The 17,491-nt window shown below is 41.7% G+C and overlaps 1 protein-coding gene across 1 annotated transcript in view; it reads right to left on the bottom strand.

The window, feature by feature from the left end:
- LOC308090989 (teneurin-2-like) overlaps nucleotides 1-17,491 on the bottom strand; it is a 133,741-nt gene that overhangs the window by 56,913 nt on the left and 59,337 nt on the right. The window contains exon 3 of the mRNA XM_080436264.1: nucleotides 10,657-10,904. Coding sequence (XP_080292390.1) covers nucleotides 10,657-10,904 — 248 coding nt within the window. The remainder of the gene's footprint in view (nucleotides 1-10,656; nucleotides 10,905-17,491) is intronic.

Here is a 17,491-nt window from a genome sequence, read left to right as displayed (position 1 = left end):
AATTCATTCTGACACATGTTTTCAGCGTAAACAAGAGTGGACTAGGCCAGTGGTTTTCAACCTTTTTCATATCAAGTAGGCACGAATCGTATCGTGAGTTGAGTGAATCGTTACATGCCTAATATCAAGGTCCATTATTTATTCGCCATTTGAGCCACGGACCACTGTTTGATGAGATTTAGCCTCTCAGACCCAAAAACCTAGAATATTTTGTTATCTATTTTGTGATTCCATGCTGTATTGATGTTGGTACGATAGGAGAGATAACAGCTGGGGACCACCTAGAACCCCCTCAAGGACCACTGGTGGTCCCCGGACCACTGGTTGAGAACCACTGGACTAGGCGGACACACGAAGGTGACGTTAATGTTTCTAACATGTTGTACACAGTACACCGCTTCGAGGAAAACCGCTCACTGCTGCAGGAATGAATTCTGCGTTACTGCTCCCGATAAGCAGCTTAGTACCATGCATGCTTAAACCCATATACTTCGTTGACCGGGGTCCCACAGGGGTGTCCCAGGGGTCTATCGTCGGTCCGCTCCTTCTTTCCCTCTACACCAAATCTCTTCACTGAGAATAGTCAATCTACAAGCTCACCAAGCATGTAGATCTGCATTTTCACCGAACGTTTGCTTATTTAGGCAGAATGTTTGCCTATTACGACGTGCCCAGAATAGTGACGGCAGGGTTCCAAAATGCAGCGTAGAAAGTCACCTTGTGCCGTAAATTCCCCCATAACGCAGTATAGTGAGAGGCATGGGTATGGGAGGGGTGGGGCTGAGGAGATTTTAAAGAACAAAAGATGTGCCCTAGGTGTTTCAACAACTCTGGGAGCAGCTCAGACACTCAAGAGTCTCAGGAGGAGCATTAAATCAGGCTGGATTTTGACAACTTGCTTTAGAAAGGGAAGCCAAAACAACAACATGGACGACCGGCGTGTGCAGCTGAGCACGTAGGGCTGCAAGGGTCGATTTATCTTCTTAGACGTTATTCTATCAGATACTTTTCCCATTAATCAAATAAACGAGAAGCTCAGGCGCGCTGTGAGCTTGTAGATCGGCTATTTTCGGTGTGCGACACTGGCACTTACTTAACTAAGTATAACTCAGGCTTAATGGTTAGGGTTAACAGGGCAGAAAAGGTGAAAGTGGTATTGATAAAATTGCCATCCTAATAGTGAATGAGTGAGTGACTGACTGACTGACTGAGTGCGTGTGTTTGTGTGTGTGTGTGTGTGTGTGTGTGTGTGTGTGTGTGTGTGTGTGTGTGTGTGTGCGTGCGTGTGTGTGAGTGTGTGCACATTTTTGGGTGCAGTTGGCCTGTCAAACAAGCCTGCTTGGTATTCCAGACACATACACATAAGTTAAGTAGGCCAAGCTGTCTGCACACGTACACACACACACACACATAAACGTTTCTTTACATGCTGACATATGTACTGTAGGCCTACACACACACAAACACTGACATGCAGGCATGGGACTGACAACCCATGAACTATCTGGGGGCCACGTCGGCAGCAGATGTCATAATAGGCAAACATTTGGCGAACATTCAGCAAAAATAGCCGATCTACAAGCTAACCATGCGCCACAATGCAACGCGTTATGAACTTGTAGATCGGCTATTTGGCAAACAGATCTGGTTTAGAGGGAAAAGGGAGGGGATCAAATATAGACCCCTGAGGGACACCAGTCAACTAAATATATATAGGTTTTAATTGGTTAAAATTGAAATTTGCTACGATAGTGTACGCATTCAGTACTAGCTGGGGTACACAGTGTTGCACAGGTTATTGTGTGAGTTAAATGGGCACAAAGTACTTGGAGGCCAGTCTATCAGTCATCTACGGTATGATTTCAGTACTACATGACGTCAGGCATTGTCATATTTGGGCAAGGTTTCAGCACCAAGCTGCCTCTATACTAACTCCCACTATAACATTAAAGTTTAAAAAATGTATATCATTTTATATCAAAATTGGCTTAAGGGAGGACCGACCGGCAGGGCCAGACCAGACCTCTGACGTCACGCTCATGTCACTATGACTCAGCCATAACCATATAAGGAGTTCCCAACTCCCGAATATGGAGTGTGTTGTCTAACCTCAATGTGTTGTCATGGCATCGGGCGCAAACAAATCAGTCAGCTCCATATATGGGCACAAAAGGTGGCATGCCCATTGCCCATATATGGGCATACTGATGACATCAGCGATCTCCATATAGACGAATCCACAGAGCGCTGCTGTGTCAGACTCCTGCTGTGGTGTGCATTCTGACACCGCAGTTATGATTGCGCCAGGGGAGCGCTCTGTGGATTCGTCTATATGGGCATTAAAAGGGACATGGACTGACAGATACAGAGATCCGATTGTCCAGAGCCACAGATCCGACCGCTATGCCCATATATGGTCATGTGCATATACTGTACTGTATGGGACCAACCGATTTCAAACTCGAGGGAGTGTGGTGCCCGCAGTGGAGTAGTTTGGATATCCAGTTGTCCAGAACCGCCGATCCAACCAATTAATCAATCAACTTTATTTGTGTAGAGTAGACTCAGGGGTCCATTAAAAAAATACACCCCTATGATACCATAAAAACATCAGCTATTACAAGAGACAATCATACCAGTGTTTCCAAAAACAATATCTTGTAACACTGAGGCTGGGGCTAGACAACAGCATAATAATAGACTCATTCAGTCGACAAGTACATTTGTAAATCAGGTTTCTCAACAGGGCATGAAAAGTGTTGACTCCCACATTGCAGAACAACTCACTTGCACTGCACCACCTTGGTTTTCTCCATAGTATACGCGTGCAATCATTATAAGCAACCTGGAGTTAATGCATGCTTGCCTTCCTGAACTCAACCCACAGGGGGGCGGCAGGGGAGTACAGTATGCTCAGAACCTTCACATCAATTGAACATGAGTAGAATTTCCTCCCCAGCATGTTAGCTTGAGCATATAATATACGGCGCTGCCTATACAGATCATCATCGTCAGTCAGTTGGTCTGTTATAAAATGCCCCATGATACTTAGCTTTGCTACTGGACATACAGATTGTAACACTTGACCTGACAGATGAAAAGATGGAAAGGAGAGATCCTTATCCCCTCTCGTCCTGCAAATCATCACAACACTCTTTTTTGGCGTTATATTTCATATCAAATGCTACTCCATACTCAGAAAATTATGTAGCAGTTGTTGAAACCCAGCACTGCTAGGAGAAAGTATAGCCAAATCGTCAGCATACATAAGGTGTTTCCAATCATACAACCCGTGTTACAGTTACATGGCTGAACAGAAAGATCATTCATGTACACATTAAATAGGGCTGGCGAGAGTAACCCCCACTGTCGGATCCCATTTACAACAGTAAAGGGAGCCGAGACCCCACTTCCCCATCTAACCTGCATACTCTGGTTAGCATACCCATTTGCCAAGATGAATTCGTATAATGCTGTCAGGCACACCCCTTTCTCTAAGTTTTAAAAACAACTTCTGATTAACCCGATCAAAAGCCCGGGATGCATCAATAAAACCGACTAACAGAGGAATTCTGGCTTCTATATTTTTCAACCACTTCTTTCAGAGCATAAATACACAGATCAGTACCATGCTTGGCCTTGAACCCAAACTGATTGTCTGTGGTACCAAAAAAATAAGGAACATAATCAAACATTTCTTTTTTTTCGCATCATTCGACTGAGAGGTTGGCCTAATTTGTTATATTAATTAACTAATAGTTTGCCAAAAATAGGATATATATTATGATTTATTGGGAGAAACCAAGTAAGTATATGTAAAATCAGACATTAAGCACCCTCCAGAGCCCAAATGGAATGATCCTCTATTGCACAACAAATCCAGTGACACGATAGTTCATGTAGACACGGAGGGCAGTATGTTTATAATATTCATTCATACTCCCCGGACCCCCCCATTTGTATAGTAATTCAGTCGTACTCCTTTAAGTCAGTACGTGTCAAACTCCTGTCATCTCATTTGCTACAGTTAACTCACTCACGCCCTCATACCCACAGTGCAACTCTGGAGGTTCATTTAAGCAGCCTCAGTTCTCTGTTCAGTCTACGTACTTCGCTGTCTAAGCGGTGTGTTCAGCTGCTTGTTTTCAAATTTCACATTGGTTCGGGTGGTTTCAAACTTTCATCAACTTGTTTGCTGCAACTCACCAGTAATCGCGGATTGTGCTCGTTATTGTCATTGAATTCATCTGCAGGAGTATCATTCTGATCACGAATAGCAGTTGTGTTTGGGTGAAAGATCAGGTGGGGCACGACGCTAAACAGCGTGGTTCATAGTGGATGTCAATGGTTCATTGTCGCTGCTTTAAGTCTGTAACGTATCCTGGTAATTTTCAACACAAGTCGACATCGAGGCGGATCTGCGCTGCGAGTCATTTCTGTGAACACAGCCACATCCAAGCTGCTTGCAGTTATTTCCTGATCGTCTTCAATGATCTTTCATGCCAGGTGATGCTATTAATCTTCTCTGTGTGTGATCATTATGGAGATTAAGGTCATCGTGCATGTGATTATTTTGTGGTGTTAAATAGCGTCGGGTCAGGCAGACGGAGTTTGGTTTAAACGCACACACATTCTCACACACAAACTGTTGACGAGTCAACGTGAAGTAACCAGAACCATAGAGGGAGAGAGTTCCGTCACTATTTGATCCCGCTGCAAAGCTGGTTGCTATAGTTCCTAACATTGGAACTTCTCCATTGAGATAGTCAGAGCGTTTCTGCATTCCATTCTATGGGAGTCTATCCTAGTGTTGTCACTCTCACACTAGATCACGCTGGGAGTATACAGGAAGTGGCTCTCAGCAAAGCATTATGGGTAATGTAGTCCATGCAACCGCCACATTCATAGTATATTAGGATTAGTTAGTTTAATTCTACTGTGTTAGAGTAATGTGAAGAGGCAAGAGTGATTCTTAACTGGATGGTGGAATGTGCAGGCATTATGGTAATGTTAACTAGGCAGTGTTATGTTAAGTAGGTACTTACTAAACGGGATATTCAAGTATATAATCCACTCAGTGAAGCTGTTGATCATTTCGTTGGGTTATTCAACTCATTTGTCCCTTAAGTTACAGGTAGCTATAATGGGGGTTTTAGTTGTAGATGCTCAACTAGATAATTACTGTTGCCACCGAGTTTGCTTTTAGAGTTGTTTCCAAGGTCAGTGTAATATGGTTCTTATACTAGAAGTACTGTTCCTGAAGAAACTGTGTGGGATATCTAAGGTTGTTTATAGTATTAAGTATTGATGGTAAAGGTATTAAAGTGTTAGTAGTGTTAAAGGTTAAAGTATTAGTAGTTTAAGGTTTTAAGTATTAGTAGTGTTAAAGGTTTTAGAGTTAAGTATTAATAGTCTTAAAAGGTTATGGTTCTAAGGTTAAGGCTCTAAGGACGTTTTATTAGGTAATTTGTATTAAATAATGAATAAAGTTAAAGGGTAAAGTATTAGTAGTGGTAAAGGTTGAAAGAGTAAAGTTTATTTGTGGTAAAAGCGTTAAAGTTAAGGTGGTAGTAGTGTTTAAAGGTTAAGGTCCTATAGGTTTAAATTTAAAGGTGTTAAGGCGCTGTTGTCTATTAGAACTGACTTTATGTTCGTAGTTTGGCGCCCTCTAGTGACACTGGGGTAATTGTACCTTTCTTGTGGGTTGCGACCCTAGTGGACACTAATTGTTCCTAGTAAACTCAGTTCAGTCTGAGTCTTTATACCATGCGGTTCCAGTGCATCGGCTTATCTTCCCACTTCAGTAATATGCTTGGAAGTATCTTTGTAGGCTAACTTATTTGCAATCATATGCTGAGATGCTTGTGCATTGTAGCCATGTGGCGTTCGATTATCTTGATTTCCCCAATGCAGAGTTGTGTTTGGCACTGGGCTAATGCTAGCATCCAGGTTGTTTGTTTCATGCTAGCTAATGCTAGTTTCCATTTCTGGTAGCCTTATGCTTGTGTTATTTCATCGGATGTATGTAGTGAGCATTATTTATTGGTGCTACCCCTCATGATTGTTTCAGTTTATAACTGGTTTGGAATTTTGGTTGGAGAGGTATAAGCATTCAAACTTTACACTGCTTCTTATCGTCTCTTCAAGCTACTGTTAGCTGTCTATCGTGTACCACCACACGCGTTGAGAGGTCATAACATGGCACTAATTATTCATTAGGTTGGATTGTGATTATATTAATGAAACACGAATGAATTAACTTGGATGTTATCTTCTCTTTTAGCTTAACCATGTCATTGTAAGGGATATTTGTTCATTGCTTGATCTCATTCTGCTTCTGTTTTCTGTTTCATGAGCGACTGCCCATTATGGTGATCCAAGGTTGATGATGGCATGACCTTCTGTCCACCATGGATGCTGGGAATCTTCAGGTTCTGGGTTGCTGCCAGTCTTCATTTTTACTGCAGCGCCATGGTCATTGCACAGCAGTAATCAAGATCACCTCGGTGGTATACCTGGATCTACTTCTGCTGAAGCCATGAGAGGCAGGTCATTCATTAATCAAATCTAAAACTCATCCTGGTTAAGTCTACTGAAAGCCTTGTCGGCTGCTCACTGCTTGATCTGCGTATCCACTCGCACTCAATGTTATAAGGATTCAGCATCTATACAATTCAGGTGTATAATATCAAATGGTATGGATTGTTAATGATCTTGGATATTTAAGTAGTCTGGGATGGTTGCTTTGAGCTAATTTCATGGATATTCAAATCGCTACATTCCACGTTGGGGTTGTGATATTGTGAAATATCAATTAAATCATGATTTGACTCAAGAGTAGCGGTGGATCACTCGGCTCACGTCGAATGAACGCAGTTAGCTGTGAGAAGTAATGGGAATTGCAGGTCACATTAATCATCGGATTAAGTTTTATTAAGTGGAGAAAGGAACTATCTAATGTAGATATTGTGTAGATATTGTTTGGATTAGTTCTATCAGCATCTTATGGGTTAGATATGGGAAATGCATTGCTTTGCACTGAAAGCTCACATGTTTCAATTAAGCACTCCTAATCAGTTATCATCCTAATGGAATATCATTTATTGTAAGAACTGATACCGCTTTTTGTCCGTTCTTTTCTATGTCTGCTACCTGAAATGGAGGTTAATCCTGGCGGAAATGATCCTGTCGTCTTGGATGATGGGAAGGCATGTCAAGGGCGTGGTTTGCTGCCAGGCTGTGTTCAGTGTGCCAGCAATGTGGACTCTGCCCCAAGCGTATACTCCTCACTTCTTTCGGATCGGCGCAGCAACCTCAGCAGCATTGTTGGTCTTTATTCACTTAAAAGCCATGGGTCCCTGGTCGTCTGCTGCTTACGAACATTATATTCGTTTAAATACGGATGAAATTCTTGCAGCTCAAAAAGCTATGAGTGTTATGTGTGATCAATTATGGAATAATTCAGGAGTTGCATAATTGATCGTGTGTTAAGTATTGCTCTTGTCAGAGCGCAGGTTGGGGGTCAGGTACATTTAAGGGATGGTAAATCACTAAGGTGGTAAACCACTAGTGGCATGGTCGTGTTGGGTCTCACGTTGCTACAGTGGTATTAATGATGGGTGGTAAACCACTAGTAGCATGGTCGTGTTTGGTCTCACGTTGCTACTGTGGTATTAATGGTATTATGGTAAGCCACTAGTAGCATTGGTCGTGTTGGGTCTCACGTTGCTACAGTGGTATTAATGGTAGGTGGTAAACCACTAGTAGCATGGTCGTGTTGGGTCTCACGTTGCTACTGTGGTATTAATGGTATGAATGGTAAGCCACTAGTAGCATTGGTCGTGTTGGGTCTCACGTTGCTACAGTGGTATTAATGGTAGGTGGTAAACCACTAGTAGCATGGTCGTGTTGGGTCTCACGTTGCTACAGTGGTATAATGATAGGTGGTAAACCACTAGTAGCATGGTCGTGTTGGGTCTCACGTTGCTACAGTGGTATTAAGGGTAGGTGGTAAACCACTAGTAGCATGGTCGTGGTATTAATGGTAGGTGGTAAATCACTAGTAGCATGGTCGTGTTGGGTCTCACGTTGCTACAGTGGTATTAATGGTAGGTGGTAAATCACTAGTAGCATGGTCGTGTTGGGTCTCACGTTGCTACAGTGGTATTAATGGTAGGCGGTAAATCACTAGTAGCATGGTCGTGTTGGGTCTCACGTTGCTACAGTGGTATTAATGGTAGGTGGTAAATCACTAAGGTATGGTAAGCCACTAGTAGCATGGTCGTGTTGGGTCTCACGTTGCTACAGTGGTATTATTATGGTACACCATTAAGCATTGGTCGTGTTGGGTCTCACGTTGCTTAATGGTGGTCTAGAAGGTAGGGTTATTATTGATAATCACTAAATAGTATATTCCGTCTATATCAGGTCACCGCTCGGGCGAGCGTGACTTGCCTGAAGGGTTTGCATTGCTGCCATCATATAGAGGGAATTTGACATTGCTGTCTATACACATAGTTATTCATAATTTATAGTCTATTTCCTTTAACATCAAAACACAGTAGTGTTTTGCCAAAATGTGCATCTAATAGTCGCTGCTGGCGCAGAATATCGGCTTAGATGTGAAGGGCATCTCGGTATGCATTTAAAGGAAATGCGTCATTGCTGACACTCACATAGTTAATTCATGTAGCATATTTCATTTAGTTAAAAGGGTTTTAAATGAAATTGCGTCACTTCGATGCTTTAACTGATAAACATTCTCATATAGTTAAGGTGTGGCGCTGTATTGCTCACTGCAAGTGAGCGTGTGTTGGGGGTTGTGATTGGAGATCTGTGTCATGTTTGCACAGGAATCGTTTAATATCACATGAGCAGAGTCACACCGCCAAACTTGATTGCAACATTATTGCATATATGAGTAATGGTTAATATGGTATATGGTTAATAAATGGTAAATGGTTCACTAACTGTCTGGTTATTTCTGAGCCGAAGTGTCTAAATGAAATCCAGTGACACGATAGTTCATGTAGACACGGAGGGCAGTATGTTTATAATATTCATTCATACTCCCCGGACCCCCCCATTTGTATAGTAATTCAGTCGTACTCCTTTAAGTCAGTACGTGTCAAACTCCTGTCATCTCATTTGCTACAGTTAACTCACTCACGCCCTCATACCCACAGTGCAACTCTGGAGGTTCATTTAAGCAGCCTCAGTTCTCTGTTCAGTCTACGTACTTCGCTGTCTAAGCGGTGTGTTCAGCTGCTTGTTTTCAAATTCCCTCCACCTCCCCGGCCTCCTCCCCGTGGCATCTAGTTATTATTGTTATAGGTTGATTCTGTGTTGTACTGTGGTTCTATGATTCTGTGTATTGTACTATGTTTTTGTATTGTACTATGATTGTGGTTGTTTAATTATGCATTGAAGGTTCAATGTTATGTTAAACTGTATTTTATGTTTCATGCTTTCTGTCTCTCCTCCGTCTCTCCCTCTCTCTCTTCCCCCGACACGGTCGAGGCAGAAGGCCGCCACCCTAGAGCCTAGGGTCTGCCTGACGTTTTCTCCAAGTTAAGAGGGAGTTTTTCGTTGCCACTGTCGCAAATTGCTTGCTCAGGGTGGGATTGTCGGGTCTCTTCTCTACATGTAAAGTGTTGAGACAACTTGTTGTGATTTGACACTTGAATTGAATGCTCTGCTCTGGGGGGTTGTGATTGGAGATCTGTGTCATGTTTGCACAGGAATCGTTTAATATCACATGAGCAGAGTCACACCGCCAAACTTGATTGCAACATTATTGCATATATGAGTAATGGTTAATATGGTATATGGTTAATAAATGGTAAATGGTTCACTAACTGTCTGGTTATTTCTGAGCCGAAGTGTCTAAATGAACTTTTTTTTTGTGTTGCATGATTCGATATAGGCAACATTTGGCTTTCGGCTATATACATTCTTAGTCGGGAAGAGGCCTAATACAGAGATCTCCATATATGGGCACAAAAGGGACACAGACAGACCGGTACAATGGTGGGTAGGCCTACTCTTTCTTCCTTTCTTTCTTTCTAGAAATGATTATTTTAGTGAAATTGTTATTAAAAACTATTTTTGGAATATATGATTTTCATGTTGCCATACCATGGCATACCATAGAAAAGCAATAAGCCATATGCAGGGAAGTGGTTTACAGTGATTTTAGAACAGCTACAGTAAGAGGGTACAGTAAGTTAGCTCGTTCTAAAATCCACAGCAAACCACAACCTCTTGTGGCTAATTGCTTTGATTACATTGAGAAGTGGTGAAATGTTACTCATATAAGCAGAGTGATAATGAAGCAAATGCTCAATTGACCACACCATTTTATTCTAAACCACTCTGTCAAAGTGGGTGAGGGCTATAATGATGGGGTAATGTTCCTGGACACCGCTTAATGTGAACAAAAGGTAGGATTTTAATTCACTGAAAATGAAAGTGCACTGAAGCGCAAATATACTTATGGGAATGTTTTACTTCTGAGCAAAATAAAACTAAGGTCACTGCTTAATTTAAAAATATGCATAGCTACATAGGCCTACGTATGTGAGCTACACACACAGAAATACACACACACGCACACACACACATTAAAAAAATACACAAGCAGCCAGTCAGACTCACCTATAAAGTATGACAGCAGGAGGGCCAGTATGCTTGCAGTTCCAATAGCACTGACTGCTGTACATTTCCAGCTGCAGTACTTGCTGGGCTTGTGGAGCTTAAAGGAACCTCTGCTGAAAGTGCTTCTGGGTAATAGGCGAGGTGGCGGGGAGTAGACCGAACAGCCAGAGGCCAAAGGGTAACCATGGGCGGGGCCTGATGAGAAGAGGGGCGTGGTCTGGGAGGACGGTGTCTTGAACAGGAAATGCCTTGGAAAGAAGATGAGAACAGTGAGGTGGATTGGTGTTTAGAACTATAAAGCATTATAAACACAAATTAATAAATTTCACATAGTTAGAAAACATATATATACACGCACACACGCGCGCACGCACGCACGCACGCGCACGCGCACACGCACACGCACACGCACACGCACACGCACACACACACACACACACACACACACATAGGAATATTGGTTTTGGTTTGTTTCAAATTCAAAAAGGGGCATTGTTGATGACACCATTTCAAAGACCTGACCACTCTGCTGGCTTACACAGATGCTGCGTTACACTGATTGGCTGGCTCTTCATTCGTTTGTGGTAACTCTACTGGGGGGTGTAGCTAATAGATTGGCAGGTGAGGGGCGTTGCACATTCAAATATGATAACCAATCAAAACATGCTCTGTGGCTGAGTGAAGACTGCACACTGAATGGAGTGAACCTAGACATGTGTGGATACACAGTGAGTGAGCTGTCAGCAATAACAAGACTAACTGATTAAATAATAATAATAATAATTATTATTATTATCATTATAAATATAAAAATAAAATGTAACGCAGAAAAAACCTTCCTGAATACAAGGTTTTTATGTCTTAAAAGAGTCCAGGGTCTGCGGTGCCGTGGCGCAGTGTAGCCGAACAGAAGGCCCGGTCCCCCATGGTGCGGAGCTTGGTACTGGGGACCTGGAGGAGGAAGCTGTTCACAGATCTGAGGGTGTGTGGGTGGATGTTTGTGGAGTAATGAGTTCATGTACTGTAGGTAGGGGGGGCATGTCTGTTTTGCATGTACTGTATGTGTGAGTAGCAGGACTTTGTATTCAATCCTGAATGAGACAGGGAGCCAGTGCAGTGAAAATATGGCTGTTATGTGTCCATCATTTACGGACTCTCATTAGGATCCTGGCAGCGCCGCTTTGGATGTATTGCAGCTTCTGAATACTGTTGCCAGGGATCCCAATGAGGCCTCTAGGCAGTCCAGCCTAGAGGAGATAAAGGCATGGACAAGCTTCTCTGCATCTGAAAGGGTTCGAATGCGGCGGAGTTTTGCACAGATATTTGATATGGTCATTAAAAGTCAGGTGAGGATCAAACCTAACACCCAGATGAGGAGAAGGGGATAACCTGACAGCAATAGTAAAGAGGATGTATTTGTCACTCACTCATACACGTACAAACGGCGAAATACATAGGAGTGTGACATACATACTGTGCTAACAATAACAACATGATAATAACAAAGATTTAAGACAAGGGAGGAAAAAGTGTAAAACCTTTTTAGCAGGGTGTTTAAAAAGGACAATAAAAAAGGTAAAAATCATTTTAGCAGCATGTGGGCTTTAAGCAATGTTCTATAATCTATAGAATATAGAATATGAAAAAGGAACGGCAGCCACCGGATATAGTGCGAGTACGATCATGTGCATAGTACAATATGTGCAGGGGGGGTTTGTCCCAAAACATAAGGAGAATAGGACATTGTATGCTGTGTTGTGAGCTAAAGGGGTGTCGGATTGAATGCAGTCTTTTTTCCTTCTTCAGGGCTTTGACAGCCTCAGGAAAAAAAAGACGACCTCTTGCTGACTCTTAAGTCTTGAGCTTTGAGACACCTCAGGCATTTTCCTGCCTGCATTGGCACAGACAGTCCACTGATTATTGCATTGATACTGCAAAAGCAATGTGTGAGGGTGGGGGTGAGGGTTAGGTGTGAATCTGTTAGGGTTAAGGTTAGGGTAAGGGTACCCTTCGCCCCTCCCGTTTGTATGAGAGCGGGCGAAAACTTCTGGGAACTCAGATTAGGGTAAGGGTGAAATCTTTCTCCAATGGAAACAGAGGAGGAATTAGATTGAGCCAATAAAGATCCTGAGTTGCAGTTAAAAAGTGTTTATGGGGGATATTATAGTTAAAGACAATTTCCTCAAATGTAAGCATTACGACCCAAACTGGGTAATTTATGCTACAACAGATAATAAAAACTCTAAAACACAGAAAACATACATAACAAGAACATAGACATAGACATAGGACAAAAAGAACTGTTGGCAGCAGACACCAATCACTTTTAACTGTAGGATTAGTTGTAGTCCTTTTGCAAATTTTGGGGTTAATCTGATTAGATATAAGTAGGAACTAGGAAGTGATGACTTTAAGGAGCTTGTCTCAATATCTCTCCATGTCGGAGTCTCTCTGCAGCAAAGTGAAACACCTATGTTCTTAATTGAACGGCCCAATAATACCACAGCATGATAGGACACTGCAACCCTCCCCTATCACCTGGTAAATATAGCAGGGAGCCAGGGACAAACATAGCCTGGGGCCTGCTATCACTGTTTTAACTGATAAATAGAGCCGATGATTTTACTGGGTTACTAGAGGTACTGTAGTTCTGGTGCATGGTAGTTGTGCAGTAACAGATTTTTGGTATGGTTGATGAAACCACTGAGTTTTGAGAATAACAGAGCTGTAACACAGGTCTGTTTGTTTTCAGTTTAACTGTAGCATTAAAGTGGCACTATGTAACTTGAATAAAATGTAATTTTGTCCAATCTGTATGGTAGAGTATCTTAATGCGAAATAAGGTATACAATTGGGGCGGTTGTATTTTGTCTCCCCTGCTCTTCTGTTGAGACATTTAGATCCTGTGTCTAGGTGAGACATGACCTTTGACACAATCCTGTTTCTGGTTTGACACAAATTTTCAGGTCAAGATCCAATTTATCCCCTGAGCAAGCAGGCAGGCTCTGTTAGCTCAATGGTAAAAATTCAGCACTTACGCAGGATGCCGGGTTCAAATCCGGGGTAGAACAGGAATGTTACATACTGTAGTGCAGCTTTAATAGGACATTTTTCTTCTGACGTGGGTGCATTTTAAAGCTCTACAGTTGAAGAAAGTGTGGTCAGACTCAGAACTTGACAGAAAAAGCTAAATGGAGCTCCAACGACAAAAGGAAGAAAGGGAAAGACAAGATAGAAAAGAGAAGGTGGAGACGACGGCCAGGTTAGACCTGGAGATAGAGAGGATTAGGCGTGGCAAGGGTCATGGGCCTGCAGAGCAGCGAGGCACAGAGGACTCCACCGCCGACCAGGTGGAGACAGTTGGAAAGTCCTTGGGGAGATACAGGGGAGCAGCAGCCTGTGCAGGAAGCTGCAGTTGTTAGTGAAAAAGAGCCAGTCAGTGGTTCGGTTAGGCTGGAGGTTGAGGATAAAGAAGTAGCCATATGGACAGAGGTTACTAGAGCCAGACCGATTTATTGGCCATCATTTGACTTTTTTTTATCACATTGGTATCTACAATTATGCAGGCGATGTGTATTTTTTCAAAAGGGCTTTAATAGTTAAACTGTTCAGTTTGTGTATATTTTAATATGTGTTTTCTTGTTTATTGTATAATCAAAGTTAAATGTTATTTTCATATATTGACATTTAATATGTAATTAATTAACTTAATACATTTTCTATCAAAAGATTCAAGATTATTTGGGTTTATTTGTTATTTATTTATTTGTTTGTTTATAAGTTAAATCTTCTCCACTGGAAACAAATCAAATATTTTTTTTTCAAATGGATTACAACTGATTAAGCACTTTTTGGCTAAATATCAGTCAAAACATTAGTAAACAGTGGTCACTAAAACATTTGGATCAGCATTGGACCCAAATATCTGGCATCCGTCGGGCTCTATAGGAGGATAAGGAATCAAAGGCTATTGATGTTGGCAGGGAGACAGGCGGCAGCTACTGTAGTGCTGCCCAGGCAGTGAAGGCCAAAGCAAGGAGGTTGAAGCCATGGTGGGTGTCGTTGCTAATGTGACTGAGCTTTCTGTGGTGACTGATGTGGTAGCAGCCATAGCGAAAGAGGTGGTCGTGGTGGTCACCGCTGAAGTTGAGGCTGTAGTGTAGCACACTGTTTCCCAAACAGTGGGACTAATTGTTGTTATGGGTAGCAAGTAAATATCCCCTTTTTTCGTTTACTATAATAAAATTATAATATATATTTAAAAGATTTTAAAAAGTAAAAAAAATTAACTGTCACAACTTTTCATAAATTAAAAACAATTCCATATTTTTTCAAAAGTATTTCATAAATACTATTTAAAAATCTAATAATTTCCATTACAAAAAAATACCAAAACGCTTTGAAGAAGTGAAAATAGTAGATCTACAAGTCACAACATGGCACAAAGCGACGTGAGCTTGTAGATCTGCTATTTTCACTAGTTCAGGGGTAGGCAACCTGCTGCTCTAGAGCCGCATGTGGCTCTTGGGCCCTCTCCCGTGGCTCCCAGTTGCTTGGGCAAAGAAGTAAAAAAAAACTGTTATTTATAGAGCCACCCAACAATGGAACTCATTATCCGCAAATATTAGACAAATTAAGAGCAAATATGTATTCAAAAAATCTATTAAACAGATATTAATGAGAGAGATCACACAATTAGAATGATCAATACGTTTTTGTACATGATGTTTAACCAATGTTCCTGTAGTGTCTATATCATTGGCATTTTAATGTAGCTTAGTTTTGGACTGACGAGTGTCAGTTGTTGTTTGTATGTATATTGTATGTTGTTTTATATTGGACCCCAGGAAGACTAGCGACCGCGGCAGCGGAAGCTAATGGGGATCCGAATAAAGAATAAAGAATATGCAAAGGAATAAGAGGTTTTCTCTCTGTTTTTTTTTTACTTTAGGCATAAAGTTAAGTTATTAAAGTAAAGTTATTAGTAAAGAAAAAGTGTCGCCCATACACCAGATAAAAATAAGAAACTAATCATTGAAGGAAAATAAAGAATTTATTAATGCTTGCTTGGTTTGTTTGATTTCACCACCAGTGTTGCTGGCTTACTGGTATACTTGATCTGATTTGAGAAATAAGCAAACAATAAAAAAAGGTTATATTGAAACACCAGAAAAAGCACACAAAAAAAGCCGCTCGAGACAGATTTGTAATCATCTTTTGGGACAAAAATGGCTCTTTTGATAATAAAGGTTGCCTACCCCTGCACTAGTTTGAGTCCCGGGTAAACATGTAATTTCTCTTTTGCGGTCTTGAGCTAAAAAGTTTGGGAACCACTGGTGTAGCATGTCAGGTTGCCAGGGAGGTTGAGATCAAAGCTAAAGGTGTTGAGCCTGAGAGAGCAGCGGGTGGCTGGCTGTTGGAGATGGAGGCCTAGGGCAGTGTAAAAACAGCTTTGTTGCAGATTCTCCGTGCTGACCTGGGGAAAGTGCAGTGGCAAAGACAGGCACACAGGAGCCGAAGGCCCCACGGTGTGACACCTTCGTCTAAAGCCTTAACCCGTTAAGACCGGGAACGCATCTGTGTCATTTTAGATTTCTTTGGCTAATCAAAAATAGCAGATACTGTGTACAAGCTCAAAGCGTAAGTGCCATGCTATGAGCTTGTAGATCTGCAATTTTTTTTAAATCTTTTTGTGCAAATCTTTGAATATATATATTTTTTAAAGCGAACAGTTGTAACTCAAATCTTTGCTTCTGGGGGTCCCTGGAACAAAATATTTTAAGATGGGGTCCGCGACCAAATACATATAATTTTGGGGGTCCTTGACATGAAAAGGTTTGAGAATCACTGATAATATTATAGCAATATACGTTTTTCAGAAAACTGTTGTACTGATGTAGAAGACATTTGTAGATGCGTTCACGGTTTGAATGAGTTAATCTTGACCATATATATTTACAGTACTGTATGGTATATCAGGGCCATGTAGACAAAGTTGCAGATTGTAGGGAGTCCCTAACAGCAACTGACAGCGAGGTGAGGACCCAGTTACACCGGACTAAGGGACAGGCAGTTGAAACATAACATCACCAGGAGATGTCATGTCTGTTAGAGCTAAGCGGCGGTCAGCCTATGAGGTGGTAGGAAAGTAGAGGGGTGCACTTTTTATTTAGGTGGCCAGTTCCAGGTTCAAGGTTAAGGTTTCTTTACTGTGTACAGCTACATAGTAAAACATTTTCTGGTTCCTCAGACATTGTAGCATAATAATAATAATAATAATAATAACATATAGCCTTTTTTTCCTATATTGATCCCAAATGGCTGGCCATGGGGTCTATTTGCAGAATTGCCCCTGTCGTCCAGTTTCCCCAGCAGCCCCCATAGCATGGAGCAGAGCCCATAAACATATCGCTCCTTTTTTTTTGCGGTCAAAAGTGTTTTCACAAATCTGCTATTAGTTGTCATTACACACGCATCCACACCTTGGTTGTCCCACACGAGCCGCCGTAGTCTGCTAGACAGACCAACGGCGTATATACAGCTGTTATGGGTTTTGCCAAGTCATGGAAAAGACGCGCTGTGATTGGCCCGTACAGTGACTTTGATTGGCAGTTGCACTCACCCCAAAACATGATTTACGAGACTGTGTCGGCTCATGTGGGACAACCAAGGCATGGATGCGTGTGTAATGACAACTAATAACAGATTCATGAAAAGAAAAAAACACCTTTTGACCGCTACAAATAACGTAAGTAGCAATATGCTACTTCTCTATAGTCATGTGATCAAGACGAATCTGTTAGATTTTTCATATTCCATCCTGATCGGCTAAGAT

This window comes from Gymnoscopelus braueri (assembly GCF_963280865.1).
Source record: "Gymnoscopelus braueri genome assembly, chromosome: 8".
NCBI lineage: Eukaryota > Metazoa > Chordata > Actinopteri > Myctophiformes > Myctophidae > Gymnoscopelus > Gymnoscopelus braueri.
This window is presented reverse-complemented; position numbering and strand designations above follow the sequence as displayed.